This window comes from Bos indicus x Bos taurus, chromosome 21 (assembly GCF_003369695.1).
Source record: "Bos indicus x Bos taurus breed Angus x Brahman F1 hybrid chromosome 21, Bos_hybrid_MaternalHap_v2.0, whole genome shotgun sequence".
In the NCBI taxonomy this organism is placed as follows: domain Eukaryota; kingdom Metazoa; phylum Chordata; class Mammalia; order Artiodactyla; family Bovidae; genus Bos; species Bos indicus x Bos taurus.
The window spans coordinates 60,004,134-60,019,564 of record NC_040096.1 but is presented as its reverse complement, the minus strand read 5'-3'; the positions used below and the strand labels follow the sequence as shown (position 1 = coordinate 60,019,564).

The 15,431-nt window shown below is 49.7% G+C and overlaps 1 protein-coding gene across 4 annotated transcripts in view; it reads left to right on the top strand.

The window, feature by feature from the left end:
- CLMN (calmin) overlaps nucleotides 1-15,431 on the top strand; it is a 122,016-nt gene that overhangs the window by 7,852 nt on the left and 98,733 nt on the right. Inside the window, exon 1 of one of the 4 annotated variants that reach the window (XM_027521750.1) lies at nucleotides 9,665-10,092. The exons of the other annotated variants lie outside the window; for them this stretch is intronic. Coding sequence (XP_027377551.1) covers nucleotides 10,071-10,092 — 22 coding nt within the window. The 5' untranslated portion in view covers nucleotides 9,665-10,070. Of the gene's footprint in view, nucleotides 1-9,664; nucleotides 10,093-15,431 lie in introns of those variants that run through there. 4 annotated transcript variants of the gene reach the window in all.

Sequence of the window (15,431 nt, the reverse complement as noted above, 5' to 3'; positions counted from 1 at the left end):
GTTGCATGTACGCTGCCCAGCCTTATTTGCAGAAGGTTGACACGTGCCTGGGGTGGGTTCTGTGCCCGCTTTAGAAATGGACTTCCCCCTGGAAGCCTAGCCGTTTGTTCAAATAATCGTTGTTGAGTCCGCCCTGGAATGTGGGAGCTGGGATGGAGGGATGGATGGATACTCAGGGCACCGTGGACAAGGGCATCTTGAGGCTAAGATGAGCACTTTAGGACTGAGGATGCTAAGGTGGGTGCTACCAGGAGTAAGGGGCCAGGGGAGGCCTGATCCAGCCTTAAGGATGTGGGCCTGAAGATATCTGTGATCCCAGAGGCGGACAGTGTGGGACCACGGGGTAGGGGAGTGTGGTGGGGGCGGGAGAGGACTCTCTGGTGGGGTTGCAGGCAGGGTCGGGCTGGGGTGCAGTGTAGGGGGTGGACCCCAGAGGTGGCCCGTTCAGCTGCATTCCCCTTGCCCTTCCTGAGCACCAGGATCCACTGCTGCTTGGAGGTTATAGTCCAGAGCTCTGAGGACCAGGAAAAGCCAGGGAGGATTTAGGGAATTTTGTAGGAGCCTTGGAATCGTTCTGGTGTCAACCAATGGGACCTTCTACTCCTGCAGAACCTGTGGGTGTCTAACTGGAAGGCATTAGGGCTCGATGTCATGCCCCACCCCGCTTACCCCTCCTAGGGGGGTGCACTCCATGCAGGCAGGAGCCTTTGCAGTATTTGTATCCCTTTTTATATCTCTTTTAAACTATTTTTAATCTTCTATGGTATGACATACTTAAAAAGCAGCGTTCTGTGGCCTCCTTGCTGGGAACTGGGGCAGGGGGTGGGGAGGGGGCGTGGAGGTGACCTGAGAGTTTGGTGGTGAAATGACTGGGCTCTCACATGGGGCCCTCTCTCACCTCCCACAGCCGTCAGTCCTGACCCTCAAGCATCTTTGTCTACCCCTTTCTTTGCCTCTCTTGCCTGCTTTTGCAAACATCTTCCTAGTCAGTTGCCAGGACCACTGTTTTCTTGCTTCTAGCTTCTCTGGTCCCACTTCAGCCCTGTGATCCGGAGGTCTGGCTCTCTCTGTCTCTCTCTCGCCAAGTCAGTCCTCTACCAAAACTTTTTGCCCTTGGGCAGAAACCCTGCCGTGTCCTCTGGGCACCCTCACTTCTGTGTTTGCTGGAATCAACCAGCTGCATCCAGAATAGCTGGGTCCTGTTTCTCCCACAAGTCACTCCTTTCTCATCCCTGTACCTTTGTTTGCATGTCTCCTTCTGCAGAGAATGACCGTGGCTATATCTAGGGCAGTACCCTGCCTGCGCCCGCCTAGGGAGGAATTCACAGCCACCTCCCCTGGACTCCCGGCCACCCAGCCCTGAGTAGGTCCCCAGAGGAGCTCATGCATCTTTGTCCCGCCAGCTCTCAACTATAGAACTGTTTGCCGCGCTGCTATTGGCTGAATAATGGCCCCCAAACATGTCGCCAGAACCAGGGACTGTGTTCTGGTAAAAGGGACTTTGAAGATACGATTAAGTACAGGATCTTGGGGTGATCACGGGTTACCTGGGTGGTCCCCCTGATCACAAGCATCCTTGTAAGAGGGAAGCAGGAGGGTTGGAGAGGAGATGTGTGGATGGAAGCAGAGGCCATAGTGATGCCATTGCTGGAAGGAGCCGTGAGCCATGGAGTGCAGACAGCCTCTTGGAGCTGGAGCGAGAAGGAAAAGGATTCTCCTTTAGGGTCTCCAGGAGGAACACAGTCCTGCTGACAACTTTGATGTTGGTCTGTCACACCCGTTGCGGACCCCTGACTCCGGAACTTTCAGATAATACAATTGTGTTGTTTTAATCCTCTGTGTGTGTGGTTTGGTCACAGCAGCAACAGGAAACTGACACATGAATGAATTACAGGTGGCTTTTCAAGCCTTCTCCTTTTTCCTGGAAGAGACGCTCCTGGGGAACATGTGCACACCTGGAATACCCTTTCGTTTCTAGGGGCGTGTGATAGACACCTAGGGTGGTGGTGCTGAGCCTGAGTCAGGAGTGCAGAGGCCTGGGCTCTAGTCACAAGGCTGGCTCCACTTGGCTGTGGAATCTGGTGGGTGGGCTGCCTGGCCAAGGGCAGCAGAGCAGGACTTGAGGGGACAGGCGAGGGGGGCTTGCCTAGGCCTACAGAGACTCTTTGCTCAGAGGTCCACGTGCAGTAGTGGTGTGATCTGAGATACACGCAGGGCTGTGAATGACCGGGGGACGCTGCTCCGGGGTGGCCCTGGCGACGTTCGTGGTGAGGCAGAAAGAGGGTGACGTCACAGCAGCCTCTAGGTACCCCCCTGTTATGTGGACCCTGCGATTCAACATGCTTGGACAGCCATACCGTCTCCGTTCTAATCCTTGTGTTCCTTTAGAGTTGAGATACACGAACTCCGGAAATGCTGATAACCCCGAGTGAGTCAAGTCTCGGATATTCTGGATAAACACTCTTTATTTAATGGGAAATATCAAAGTGTATTTAGAAAACCTGAGAGCATCATTAGAGGATTGGCTTATATGCAGTTCGTGATTTTTGGCAACGTTACATCGAGCGTTAAAAGTTCAAACATAAACATACAATTATGAGGAACCTAAATTCCCAGAGAAGGGAAGGAAAGCCCTAATCACTCTTCACTGTTTAAGCATGGTCGAATGACATCATGCTGTATTTCTGTTATCTCATTTATGTCCCTGAACATCCCCTCTCTGCTTACTTGAAGGTCACCCCATAATGTTCTTTGCTCTGGTTCCATCGGCTCCATGGTTAAGTTTATGGAACCAGTAGTGCTCACTGATAATGACACTTTTATTTTTTTCTATTCCTGCTTATGTTTATAAAACAAGGAGGAATTGCAATTGGATGTTCCAGGAATTCCCCAAACATGCGGGACAGTGAAGATGACAGGGTAGCTCAAAGGCTCTCCTGTGCTGTAGCCTGTTCCCGTCCTTGTCAGGCTGATCTAGCTGAGACCCGGCTTGAGTGACTAAGGATGATTTTGGGCATCGATGTTGTAAAAATGTATACTGTAGAGTACAGGCTGTATAAAAATCAGTCAAGTCAGGGATACATGGGGCTTTGATGTGATTATGGGGAGTGTAGGGATGGAGGGTCGACCCCTTTCTGGACCCTGAACCTCATCTTCCAAATAATCCATGTGGTGGGCATTATTAGCTATCATCCCCAAACTAAGGCTGAGCAAGAACATCATGAATGCCAAGCTCTACTGAGCTAGTAAGTGGTAGAACCAAGAAACAGAACCAAGTCTGGGCAGATGCAGTAAGTTGAGGGGAGGGGATGTTAATAGGGGAGACTGATGGGACTTGGATTTGGGGGAAGGCGGAAGACTTGGTGAGCCCTGGCCCAAGGCTGGCTGTGGAGAGGGCAGTTGATTTGGAACCCAGGAAGAAAACTGGGCCAGGCTAAAGGCTGTTTGGCCAGCTGTCAGCCAGCCTTGGGTTCTGCTTCTTATCAGAGTGGGCTCAGTGACTCAGCTGTTTTGTAAGTCACGTACATACCAGGCTCCTTACACTGTGACAAAGTCAAGTCTGAATTCCCAACTGATGGTTCCTGACTAGTGATTCCCAGGGGCAGCTCTGAGAAGAGCTGGGACAAGGATCTCCTTTCAGAGGTTGACAAGATGAAATCCCTATAACCCTGAATTATGGCTGAAGCGGCTAGAGGCAGCCATGGGAAACCAACCTGTCAGCCTCAGCCTGTGCTGTATTGTGGCCACGGCAGATTATAAAGCACCGTGGGAACCCTCTGAGGTCGGTGGTGTTTCCCCACTCTACAGATGTGGACACTGAGGCCCAGCGAAGTTTGGCTACTTTGCCCCATCCTGCAGCTAGTGACATGAATTTGAGCCAACTCTGGGAGATAGTAAAGGACAGGGAAGCCTGGTGTGTTGCAGTCCATGGGGTCACAAAGAAGTGGACACGACTGAGTGACTAACCCTCCCCACTCTGGTGTCTGAGCCTTACACTGGCCCTGCATACTTATCAGTGCCTGCTGAGGCCAGTCTGTGCAAGGTTATGCACTTTCCCTCGATGTACACAAGGGACTGTGTGTGTGTAGCTCTCCCTTGGAGAACTGGTCTGGCCTTTGAGCTTGACTCTAATCTAAAACAAAACAAAACGTGATACCTTCCAAATCAAAGCCGAAGGCCTTGGACCTGGGTGGCAGGGGGCTGGCAGGCCTGGGTGATGGCCTGTTGAGTTCCTGAAGTGTTGTGGGCAAGCGCAAGGGTGTGGCATGTGATGACTCACCTGTGCAGGGGGGTTGGGGAGGACAAGGTGCCATGATGCTGTGGGACCAATGGTGGGCTGGCAGAGGAGAAGGCCAGGAACCAGATGAGCGTTACCCTTGATAAACTGTGACCACCCAGGGTGGGCACTGCTGGGCTTGGATTTGTTATTAGTTGTGGCTTGTTGACTGTTGGTTTGCCCTGGTAGACCAGAAGGCTCAGTGGTTCAGGCACTGGGACCTGGCTCATCCACTACTCTGTCCCAGGGCCTCACCTTCTGTCCCAGGCTCAGTGTATGCTCAATTCATATTAGTTGAATATATAAATGAAGACTCAGAAGGAAAGTATAGATTCTGGGATCTGGCAAAACTAAGGTTTAGGCTTCAGCCACCTTTTAAAATTGCCTAGCTGTGATGTCTGGGCCTAACAATATCTTTTTGGTGAAAGGGGGATAATCCCAACTTCTCTTAGCTGTGAGAACATTCAGTGATGTCACCCATCTTCATCCATGTCTGTTAATCCCTTTCCCTTTGCAAGGCATCTGAGACTGTAGTGTTCTCCAAGGTTTATATGCAAAACAGGTGACGTCCCCTTGTCGCTTTTCCTAGAGGCAGTCACTCACAAATTCTCCCAGCTGATGGTTTTGCTCTTTTCTCCATATATGTAAATAACATGCATGTATTCCTTCATCTTGATATTTTGGTTCTAGGCTCTGATTTCGTATTATGGAAAGGAAGGAGGTAAGTCTCCTTTTTACCTCCTTTAACCACAGATCTTTCCTGTCCTCCTCACTTCCTGATATATTGGCATCGTAATTTTGGTAAGATGGGTAATTGAAGCTAACAGTGATCCTACTAGGCTGGTGCAGTTCAGAGCTTTGTCGTGAGTAAACTACAGTCACCGCTCCTGCTCTGCTTTCTGATTTCCTGGAGTTGCCTGGTGTTGTTGGCGTATGTGTTTAAATTATCCTCACACCGGGTTAGTGTTCTCGACAGTCCCTCACGTCATTTGGATGCAGCAGGTAAATTCTCTGTTTCCTCTTCTTCAGCACTGCAGGATCCTCTGACCTGTCCCCAGTCTGGGCTCATTTCCCCACACCTGGGACCTGGCTGTCACCGGAGGCCTCTGTCACGATCACCTGTGGCTCCCTTCTGTCCTGGGTCAGATCTACCATTTCCTGCCTGCCTCTATGGCTTTGTCCCTTGAATATAGGAGCACATCCTTCCTGAGAAAGAGTGATCAGAGGGGTGAATTTTCTGAGAATTTGCATGTGGGAAAATTGGGTTTCTTCTCCTCTAATTCTTGATTTGCTAGATTAGCTGGGCATCAAATTCAAGGTTGGAAATAATTTTCCTTCCGATTATTGAAAACCTTGCCCCACTGTCTTCTGGCTTCCAGGGTTGCAGTTTTTTGATTTGTGGTGTGGCCTGTTTTTGTTCTCCCTGAAAGTTGATAGAATCCTCTTTTAGTCCGCAGTTTCCCGAGACTTCCAGGTCACTTGCCCTGGTGCTGGCCTCTTTTCATCTGTCATGCTGAGCTCCTATGAGATCCTTCCATCTGGAATTGTCTTTCAGTTCTAGGACATTTTTTGGAATTCTATCATGGTTTCTGCTCCTTGGTTTTCTCTAACCTGCTGGAACTTCTTTTATTTGGGTATTGGTCCTCTTGGACAAATCTTCCAATTTTCTTATCGTTTTCTGTTTTCCATCCCTTTTGCTTTTTGCTCTCCTTTCTGGGAGACTGCATCAATTTAATGCTCCACATTTTAATCTATCACATTTTTAATTTGCTAGAGTTCTTTCTTATTCTTAAGAGGAGTTCAGCACCTTCTCTTTCCCACTGAGAATTGTAACAATGGACCGTGGTAGCTGGGGTGATGCTTTGAAAGGCAGTGGTTGAGAGCATAGGGCCACATGGCCTGGTTTAAATCCCACCTCTGCCTCTTCTTTGCTTTGTGACTTCGGGCAAGTTGTTTAACCTCGTCATTCTTCAAATGCCTCATCTGTAAAATGAGAATAATCAGCGTGGTATCTGTCTCAAGAGCTATGGTGATCGCAAGAACGACCAGAGGTGAAGGGTTGAGAGCTGCCCAGGCACACTGGATGGGCTGACATGTGTGTGTTCTTTCTGCCTCTCCCTCTGTTTACTGTGTTTGTTTGATCTGGAGCTTTCACGTTAGAAAGTTCTTTCTTTAGCTGACTCATTCACAGTCCTTGGTTGGCTTCTCCAATTTAAGAATTGGGGACTAAAAAGTGTCCTCTGAGCACAGGGGGCAGGGCTCCCTGACCAGAACTCCTCTGATGGGTGCCCTGTGGGTTGTTTCGTGGGGAACCCAATGCCACTATGCTTAAGTCTTTCCTTCTGTCTGAGCAGACTCCTCATGGAAGGGTCTTGCAGTCTCCTGTCTGGAGGGTCAAGATCAGACTGCTGGGGGTAAGGGCTGGAGGTCTGGGAGCTGAAAGGAGGAAGAAGGCTTAGGACAGGGTGGTCCTCTGCATCCAATAAGTGTAAAATCATTTAATCTGCCTGTTTTGAGTACAACTTGCATTGAGGCCTCTCTTTCTCTTTTTAGAGAATAAACTTCCAGTCTTATGCCTGGTGGAGGAGGGACAGTCACCCAGCTAGATGTGGGCAGGAGATACCAGGACACACCTGGTTCTTTCCTTTCATCCTCTTTTTGCATGCTTTAACCCCAGCCTGTTTCCAGAGGTACCTGTCAGTACTCTTTTCTGAGCCTTTGAGATGTCCATCTTGTACATGGAATTGGTTTTTGTCCCTTCTTACTGCCATTTGAGTTTGTAAAAATTTTTTATCGGAGTCCAGTTGCTTTACAATGTTGTGTTAGCTTCTGCTGTGCAGCAGAGCACGTCAGCTGTACAAACACATCCTCTTTTTGATTTGCTTCCCATTTAGGTCATCGCCGAGCCCTTAGTAGAGCTCCCCGTGCTGTACAGTAGGTTCTCACTAGTTATCTGTTATTTCTTGAATTTGGTAAATCAGGTATCAGAGGTTGGTCTTTTCCCTGCTCCGCAGAATTTGTCACTGTGTCCCTTTCTGTCCTTTCCGTCCTGGAGGATTTCTGTTCTCTGTATGCAATACATCCACCAGGCAAGATCCCTGTACTCTAGGTTTTATAGCATTTCCAGATGAACATGAATCAGAGTCCATGTTCTGTCTGTCCTCTTTTTCCAAGAAGGCACTCCCTCACTTTTCCAAGAGTCTCAGGACAGCCTCAGAGGAAATTGGCAGGCAGGTGCTGCATTCACCTTAGCCTTGAAGATTCCAAGCATGAAGATGCTTGCTTGGTGATGTTGTCTTCCCTTTTGACTGTTTTCCAAGAGCCCATTGCTGAATACTCATTAACAGGTGACCTCAGGGAAGTCACGGTGTGGGTGGTAAGCGGGCGGGGGGCGGGGGGGGGGCGGGGGGGGGGGCAGGCGGTGTGAAACAGTCGCCTGATGGCTGTTTTCCCAGCCACACACAATGGATACCTGGGGCTGGGGATCCAAGGGAGTCAGGGGTCTGCATGGGCTGCATCTGTTCAGGCGAAAGGACTTTCTCCCTTGAACTTGCCACCGAGGTTCCCCCAGGCATCAGCACCCTGATCAGTGGGCTGAAAACTCCTCTCACCTTGGCAGGTGGGGTTTTAATTGGACTCCCTGTGCTAACCTTTATGTGCTTGTTTTGCTGTTTTTGTTTTAAAGCAGCTGCCTCTGCTGCCCACGAGTTGCCTTGGTTCCTTGGAAGAGAAAAACCAAACTGCTGAAGGAACAGGTTGTTTGGTTTCTACATTGTTTGATGTTGGAACCCTGCCTGCTTTTATAAAACCTTCCCAAGCCCAAAGCCACAGGCCACCTGGGGGAGAATTGGCTGGGGCCAGGCTTTGAAAGTTAAACTATTCTTCATGGCATGATTAAAGATTATCCTGCCTGAGCCTCCATCAGACACTGCCAGGCTGACTTGACTTGATTGTCTAGATTTGTGAGCGAGTTGGATTATGCTGGAGAAGGAGCACAGGAGAAACATTCTTTGGAGAGTCCAGTAAAGACCAAAGCAGTACATGACCCCCCAGGACCCCTGAAATGATGCCTCTTTGTCCTGCAACCCTTAACAAGTAAGCACATTTGATAAATATGAACAAAACCAGAGAAAGAAGAGCCTGTCTGGTCATGGCAGAATGAGGTGTTGGAAGCCAGGACTGAACTTGAATTTTAGTTCCTTCACTTTGTAGCCTTCACTTTTTGATCTCTTTCACCTGTAATGTCACTTTGATCGCAGGAAGGCCCTCCCAGGGTTGTTTGGAGGATTCAAAGAAGTTGTGAATGCTGAGTGCCTGCCACTAACCAGGACCTTTGAATAAATGTTTCCTTCTTTATTTTAAGAAAAAGAGGAGTTGTGTTGGTATGGTGGTCGATGTTTTGGTAGGGCTTCAACTGAACAACCATGAATGAATCCATCGCTTAGTATTTTGAGGTCAGATTTGGTGTCTGTACTGGGTGATTACATTGTGGAGACCATGGGGCAGTTGACAAGCACTAAGTGAGTTGTCTAGCTGAAGGCTGGAATCCCTTGGAGATTGTCAGGATGAGGGGGCCAAGCCATCCAGCAAGGTGCCACATAGCAGGACCATGTGTTGGGTGGGCACGGCAGATGGTTAGGTGGTGAGGGAGAGGGTTGGTACAAGCCAAGGTGCAGAGGTAGGAGTGTGCCAGAGTGTTCAGAAGGAGACTGGTCCAGCCTGGGTGGGAAAAGGGTCCAGAAGGTGTTAGTGGATCCTCATGAAAAATGAAGTGATTTTTGGACTCATTTTTCCCCTTGCCGCCATGTCACCTGGAGACATGGTCTGGGCTGGCTTGTGGCCAGAATTCCACAATGTGTAGGTATTGGGGGGATGCTGTTGGGTTTTGGAGCAGATGGTCTTCCTTGGGTGGGATGTTCCACATGTTACAGGAGATTTAGCATCCTTGGTTGTGCCCACAAAATGCCAATCATGTGATGATCAAAATCTCCTTCTACTTGGGGGAATTGATGCTTTTGAATTGTGGTGTTGGAGAATACTCTTGAGAGTCCCTTGGACTGCAGGGAGATCTAACCAGTCAATCCTAAAGGAAATCAGTCCTGAATATTCATTGTGGAAGAACTAATGCTGAAGCTGAAACTCCCATACTTTGGCCAACTGATGTGAAGAACTAACTCATTATGCTGGGAAAGATTGAAGGCAGGAAGAGAAGGGGACGACAGAGGATGAGATGGTTGGATGGCATCACCAACTCAATGGACATGAGTTTAAGCAAGCTCCGGGAGTTGGTGATGGACAGGGAAGCCTGGTGTGCTGCAGTCCATGGGGTCACAAAGAGTTGGATATGACTAAGCGACTGAACTGAACTGAACTTGGGGGAGTATTACCACCCATTTGAGAACTAACAGGGCACCGTGTATGCAGATGAAAGGGGGAATGTTGTGTTTTTCTAAAGAGCCATCTCCACTCTCGGACACAGAGGAGCTATGGTGACTTCGTGTGCCCCTCACTCAAAAGACTCTTTGATAGGACACCCCAGCTTTGAGGCTCTTGGAAAATCAATAGTTGATGTAATAGTTGTTCTGTGAATTGTGTCCATTATAACCAGAGTGCTCTCCAGTTCTTGGAAGTGTCCAGCAAAGTGATGCAACAACGCACGACCCTTTGGACTATTCACGGAAAATGGCTTAATGCCTCGGGTGCAGCTGCTGCAACTTTCGTTTGTTTTCCAAAATACTGCCTCTTCTCGCCGAATCAAACCAACCAGAATTCTTCTGGTTCCTGAGAGAACTTCATGCCACAACAGCTTGCAACAGGTATTTGTTGAGTATCTGCTTGATGCCAGGTGCTCTCTCAGATGCCAGGGAGAGACGGCCCTCATCTCTGGTCCACAACAGGGAGTCGGTCCCCAGGGTCCCACCAGGATATAATGATGACTGTGATAGTGGACAGTTACGAGAGCGTCCAGCAAGGGAAGCCTGCGGCAGGTGCTGTGAAGGACTTTCAGACGAGGTGACATTTTAAGTTGATGTGAGAAGGATAAGTGGGAATTAGCCAGATGGAAGGGGAGAGGGACATTCCAGGCAGAGGAGACATCTCACCCAGAGGCTGAGGCGGGCAGACGTGTGGCTCGTGGACACAGCTCTACCGACTGGAGGGCCCGGAGGTGGCCTTGGGGGCTGTATTCGATCTGGAACACCTAATGCACAGAGCGCTGGGCGAAGGTGGGCATGTCTTTGGAGTTGAGGCAGAGCTCCTGGATTTTTTCCATTCAGCGAAGCAGTAGACTGGGGTGCTGTGCCATTATCACAGGGGCCAAAAGGTCTGTGATTTGCTTTCATGCAAATAGGCTCAGCTCTGGGACTTCCCTGGCGGTCCAGTGGTTAAGAATTCGAGTTTCCACTGTAGGGGCACAGGTTCGAGCCCTGGTCAGCGAACTAAGATCCTACATGCTGCACAGTGTAGTGAAAAGAAAAGAAATTGACAAATAGGCTCAGCTCTGAAGAGGGGCTCCCTGCCATTGGCAGAACCTGAGTTGGCTCTAGTCCCTGGAGTTGGGGTGCCTTGGGCACAGCAGGCACTGTGGTTCTGGTGTCCTGTGGGCATGTCCTCTCTTCCCATGCCCATCTCTCTCATTTCCTTTTCCTGCACTGTCCTAGGTCAGGCAGATCTGCCCCTGCTAAGACAGGAAAGGCTGCTCCCTTCAAGCGTCATTTTTCTGGGTTGGGGATGATGAAAATGTAGATGATGAAGGCAATGTATTCACCACCTATATAACCATTATGTCCCCATATTGAATGCTTACAGTGTGCCAAGAAATCTGTTGGGTATTTTATATTTAATTCTCATTGCCACTGTATGAGGAGGGGAATTACCTCATTTTTCATGTAGGAAATTGAGGCTCAGAGAGGTCAAGGGTGAGGTTCATGGTCACACAGCTGGAGAGCAGCTGGATTGGAATTTGGCTTCAAGTATCTCTTGCTCTAAAACCTGTGTTCTTTCATCTAAGCCATACTCATCCCAAGATCGTGTCGGGCACTGAAATTAACAAGCACGTGGCTCTGGCCTCATTCAGCCGCCTCTGTGGACCTTAATATCCTCAGTGTAAACTGAAGGGTGAGATTTGCACTACCTGTTATGGTAGCCACCAGTCACCTGTGCCTACAAGTGCATGTCCGATTGAGATGTGGTGTGAGTGTAAAATTTGAAGACTTTTGGAAAAATGTGAAACATGAGTAGTTTGACAATATTGTTTTCATGTTGAGATAAGGATACTTTGGATATAGTAGGTTAAAAGTATATTATTAAAATGAATTTTGCCTGTTTCATGGGACTTTCTACAACATGGCTACTAAAAACTGTAACTTCACACACGTGGCTTGCCTTATATCTTGACTTGGCAGGGCTGGGTTAGACTATGATTCTGGAGGGCCTTTTCATGCTTAAATGTGCAGACTCTGGGGCTTGTATTGCTCTTCTTCCTGTGTGGGGTCTTTGAGCCCCAAGCCCCCTTTGACTTCCTTATTCTGTGGTTGACTCTCCAAGTGGGGGCTCTTACCCTTGACTCCTGCCTGACTTCTGACTCCATTGCGGGAAAGAAATTTACCTGCTCCAGTAGCATCTGCCGCCCTGGACAGGTTGTTTCACCTTTCTGAGTCTCAAATGCCTCATCCATCAGGTGGAGGTGGATCTTGTCCTCCTCACAGGGTTGTTCTGATAAAACAAAGTCTGTAAAGCCCCACACCTAATTGGAGCTCTGCACACACCCACCGCCACTCCCAGTCTGCAGCTGACGTTTGTCACCCTCGCAACAGAGTCCAGTTGCGCTTGGCATCGTCCCTGCCATCACTGGTGTTCATTCTCTAGCAAATTTGTTGGTGATGGGATGCGGCAGAGTCAAATGAGCCTCCCGTCCTGCTGGACTGCTGGCCAGGAATCGGGAGTTGAGTGTTGCCCGACCCTGTGCCCTGGAGGCCAGGATGTGGGTTGGAGTCTCGACTTGACTTTGCATCTGCTGCCGGAAACTCAAGAGTCCTCTGAACAAATGGGTCAACCACCCACCCGGAACTCTGTCTCCGGAGGCCGTGGAGCCCAACACTGGTCCATCTCTTTGGTCTTCATGGGCTCAGATCTAGAAGCTCCGGGGTTAAAGAGTTAAAATGGGTCATTAGGGTGCTGGTGGGGCAGTTCTGGTGGGCACAGATGGTGGTGAGGAGGGGGCAGGTGTAGGAGAGGGGACTGTGCTGTCTGAAACAGAGCCCTCACATGCTACCGAAGCCGTGGGCTGCAGGATGAGCCCCCTGACCTCCTGGGCTCTGTTCCCCAAAGTACCTAGAGGAAACCAAGTCCTGATTTACTGACAATGTATGCGAAGCACTTGGCACGACCCAGTGGCATGAATCTGCTGTATTATCATCTATGGCAGTGACTGTTTTTGGTTTCACAGGGTTGTCAAAGTCAGGAATCACATTTTGGGGCCACTGTCCTGTCACACCGGCCGCCGTTAGTTTTGCGTGACCCCTTCTGGTCTTTTTCATATGAGTTTGTGTTTTCCTCACTTGTATCAGTTACCCGTTTGAGTCCTGCTTTTTTCTGCTCCCTGTCGTGTCTGATCCAGCGCCTTCTTCCGTGCTGCTGGGTGGCCTCCCTGGTGCCCCGTGCTGGGTGAGGCCCCCTCTGCCCTTGGCACCATATCTCAGCTTTGTCCCTTCATTGTCACTCTGCTGTGACTTATCCCCTCCTCCATCAGACACGAGCCCTTTGCGGGAGGGTCTGGTCTGAGCCGCCTCCGTGGGCTGGTTCAGCAGTGCCCAGAGAATAGACACACCCCGTCCCATCGAGCACAGGCTGTGCTTCTTGTAACCAGCTCCGTCCTGGGAGGCGTGAGGCTGCGCTCCAAGCAGAGTTGGCTTCTTGAGCATCTTGCGCTCTGCAGGCATCTCTGCTTTGGGTGATGTATTCTCAGGACGCGTGCTCAGTTGCTTCAGTTGTGTCCGACTCTTTGCGACCTTATGAATTGTAGCCTCCCAGGCTCCTCTGTCCATGGGCTTCTCCAGGCAAAAATACTGGAGTGGATTGCCATTCCCTCCTCTGGGGGATCTTCATGACCCAGGGATCGAACCCGGGTCTTCTGCATCTCCTGTACTGCAGGTGGATCTGTTACTTCTGAGCCACCGGGGAAGCCCATTCTCAGAATAGGGCCCCTGAAAAACGATGACTGGGTCAAACATGGTGCGGCTCTTTGTTAACCTTGATGGTGAGAGGAGCCTGGCGGGCTACAGTCCATAGGGTCGCAAAGAGTCGGACACGTTGACGGGGGAGTCACATTCCTGTCACTAAGGTTAACCATCTTTTTGCACGACTGACCCCTTCCTCCCTGAGGTCCCTGGGCTGGTGTCTCTGTGGCCCCTTGAACAGTCTCTTGTCTTCTCGTGCAGCTGGTCTCCAAGAGTGGTAGACGGCACAAGAGAAGGTTGTGGTGGCTAAAAGGGGAGCCCTTGTCAGGCAGCGAAGGGTGACCTGGGATGCGACAAGCTGAATCCATCAGCTCCCCCCAGGCAGATAGATCTTTCTGTCCCTAATGACAAGAGAGAACGAGGCTCCCCGAGGTGCTTTGTGGTTCACTGGGGCACAAAACTTGGGGAGAAGTGGGAGAGGAGAGGGGGTGCTGCAGGCAGGAACCAGTTGGGAAGCAGGTGCAGCAGGGGTGGGCAGGTGGGCTGAGTCTGGGCGGTAATTGACCTTGCAGTTGGAAGGACTGTTTAGACTGCTGTGCCTGGACCATGGTCCTCTCTCTCCAAGGGCTGGCCTGGCCATGGAGCAGCTGGACTGCTCCTCCCCTGCTGGTGGGAATGCAAAATGGCACAGCTGCTTTGGCAAAGTTCAGTTGTTTCTTATTTTTTGTTGTTGTTTCATATTTTATTTATTTATTTAGATGCGTTGGGTCTTAGTTGTGGGACACAGGATCTCTCGTTGCAGCGCAGACACTCTACTTGTGGCGTGGGCTTAGTAGTTGCAATGCTCAGGCTTAGTTGCTCCAAGGCACGTGGGCTCTTGGTTCCCAGACTAGGGATTGAACCCAAGTCCCCAGCATTGCAGGTGGATTCTCAACCACTGGACTGAGGAATCCTGGTAGTTTCTTACAAAGTGAAACATACACTCTTTGCTGTTTCACCAGCAGTTTCCCACCTTGAGGAATACGTGTGCGTGATGTGTGTGCTCAGTTGTGCCTGACTCTTTGGGACCCCATGACTAGCCTGCCAGGCTCCTCTGTCCATGGGATTCTCCAGGCAAGAATACTGGAATGAGTTGCCATTTCCTTCACCAGGGGATCTTCCTGACTCAGGGATCAAACCCGCATCTCTTGCGTCTCCTGCACGGGCAGGCAGGTTCTTTACCACTAATACCACTTGGGAAACTCTATGGAAATATTTATAGCTGCTTTAATCCCAAGAGCCAAAAACTGGACATGATGCAAAAGTGCCTCAGTTGGTGAACAGTCGAACAATGCTGAGAATGAAAAAGTTCCTGCACGTGTGACATCCCTGGATCTCCAAATCAGAATTTTTAAATGGCCCTGTGTTTACCAGGGGCCAAGAACCGGGGGAAGAAGATTGGCTACTGTGGGGCACGGAGGAGCTTTGTGGAGGGGGTGGGCTGATAGAATAGGCTATGTCTTGAATGTGCCGGCTCCGTGATTTTATTCATTGAAACTTACAACATTGTACACAAGAGGGTAAATTTTACTATATGTAAATTGTACGTCAATAAATCTGACTTCCAGAAGAGACAAAGAATGAAAAACCACTGATAAGCTGATAGTTTCTGTATCACTTTTTTGTTTTTTTTTCTTGATTCTGGTGTGTTCATTTATTCAGGATGGCATAAGAGTGGTCTTTTATGGTCCTGTGACCACTGGTGTAAGTAAGCACTTTCTGGGCTGATCTTTGAAATCTCTTCCTTGTAAAAGCCACAGAACCCCACTGAGCCCCAGGCATAGATTTACCTTGTAAACGAGACTTTACAGACTTCTTTCACATCTAGTAAAGTGAGACCCGCAGGGAGGGACACAGGTAGGAGTCTGACAGCACCTTTCCACTCTGGGCCCCACAGGCACCAAGCCCAGAGCCCTCCCTGGGAGTACATTAGCTGGCCT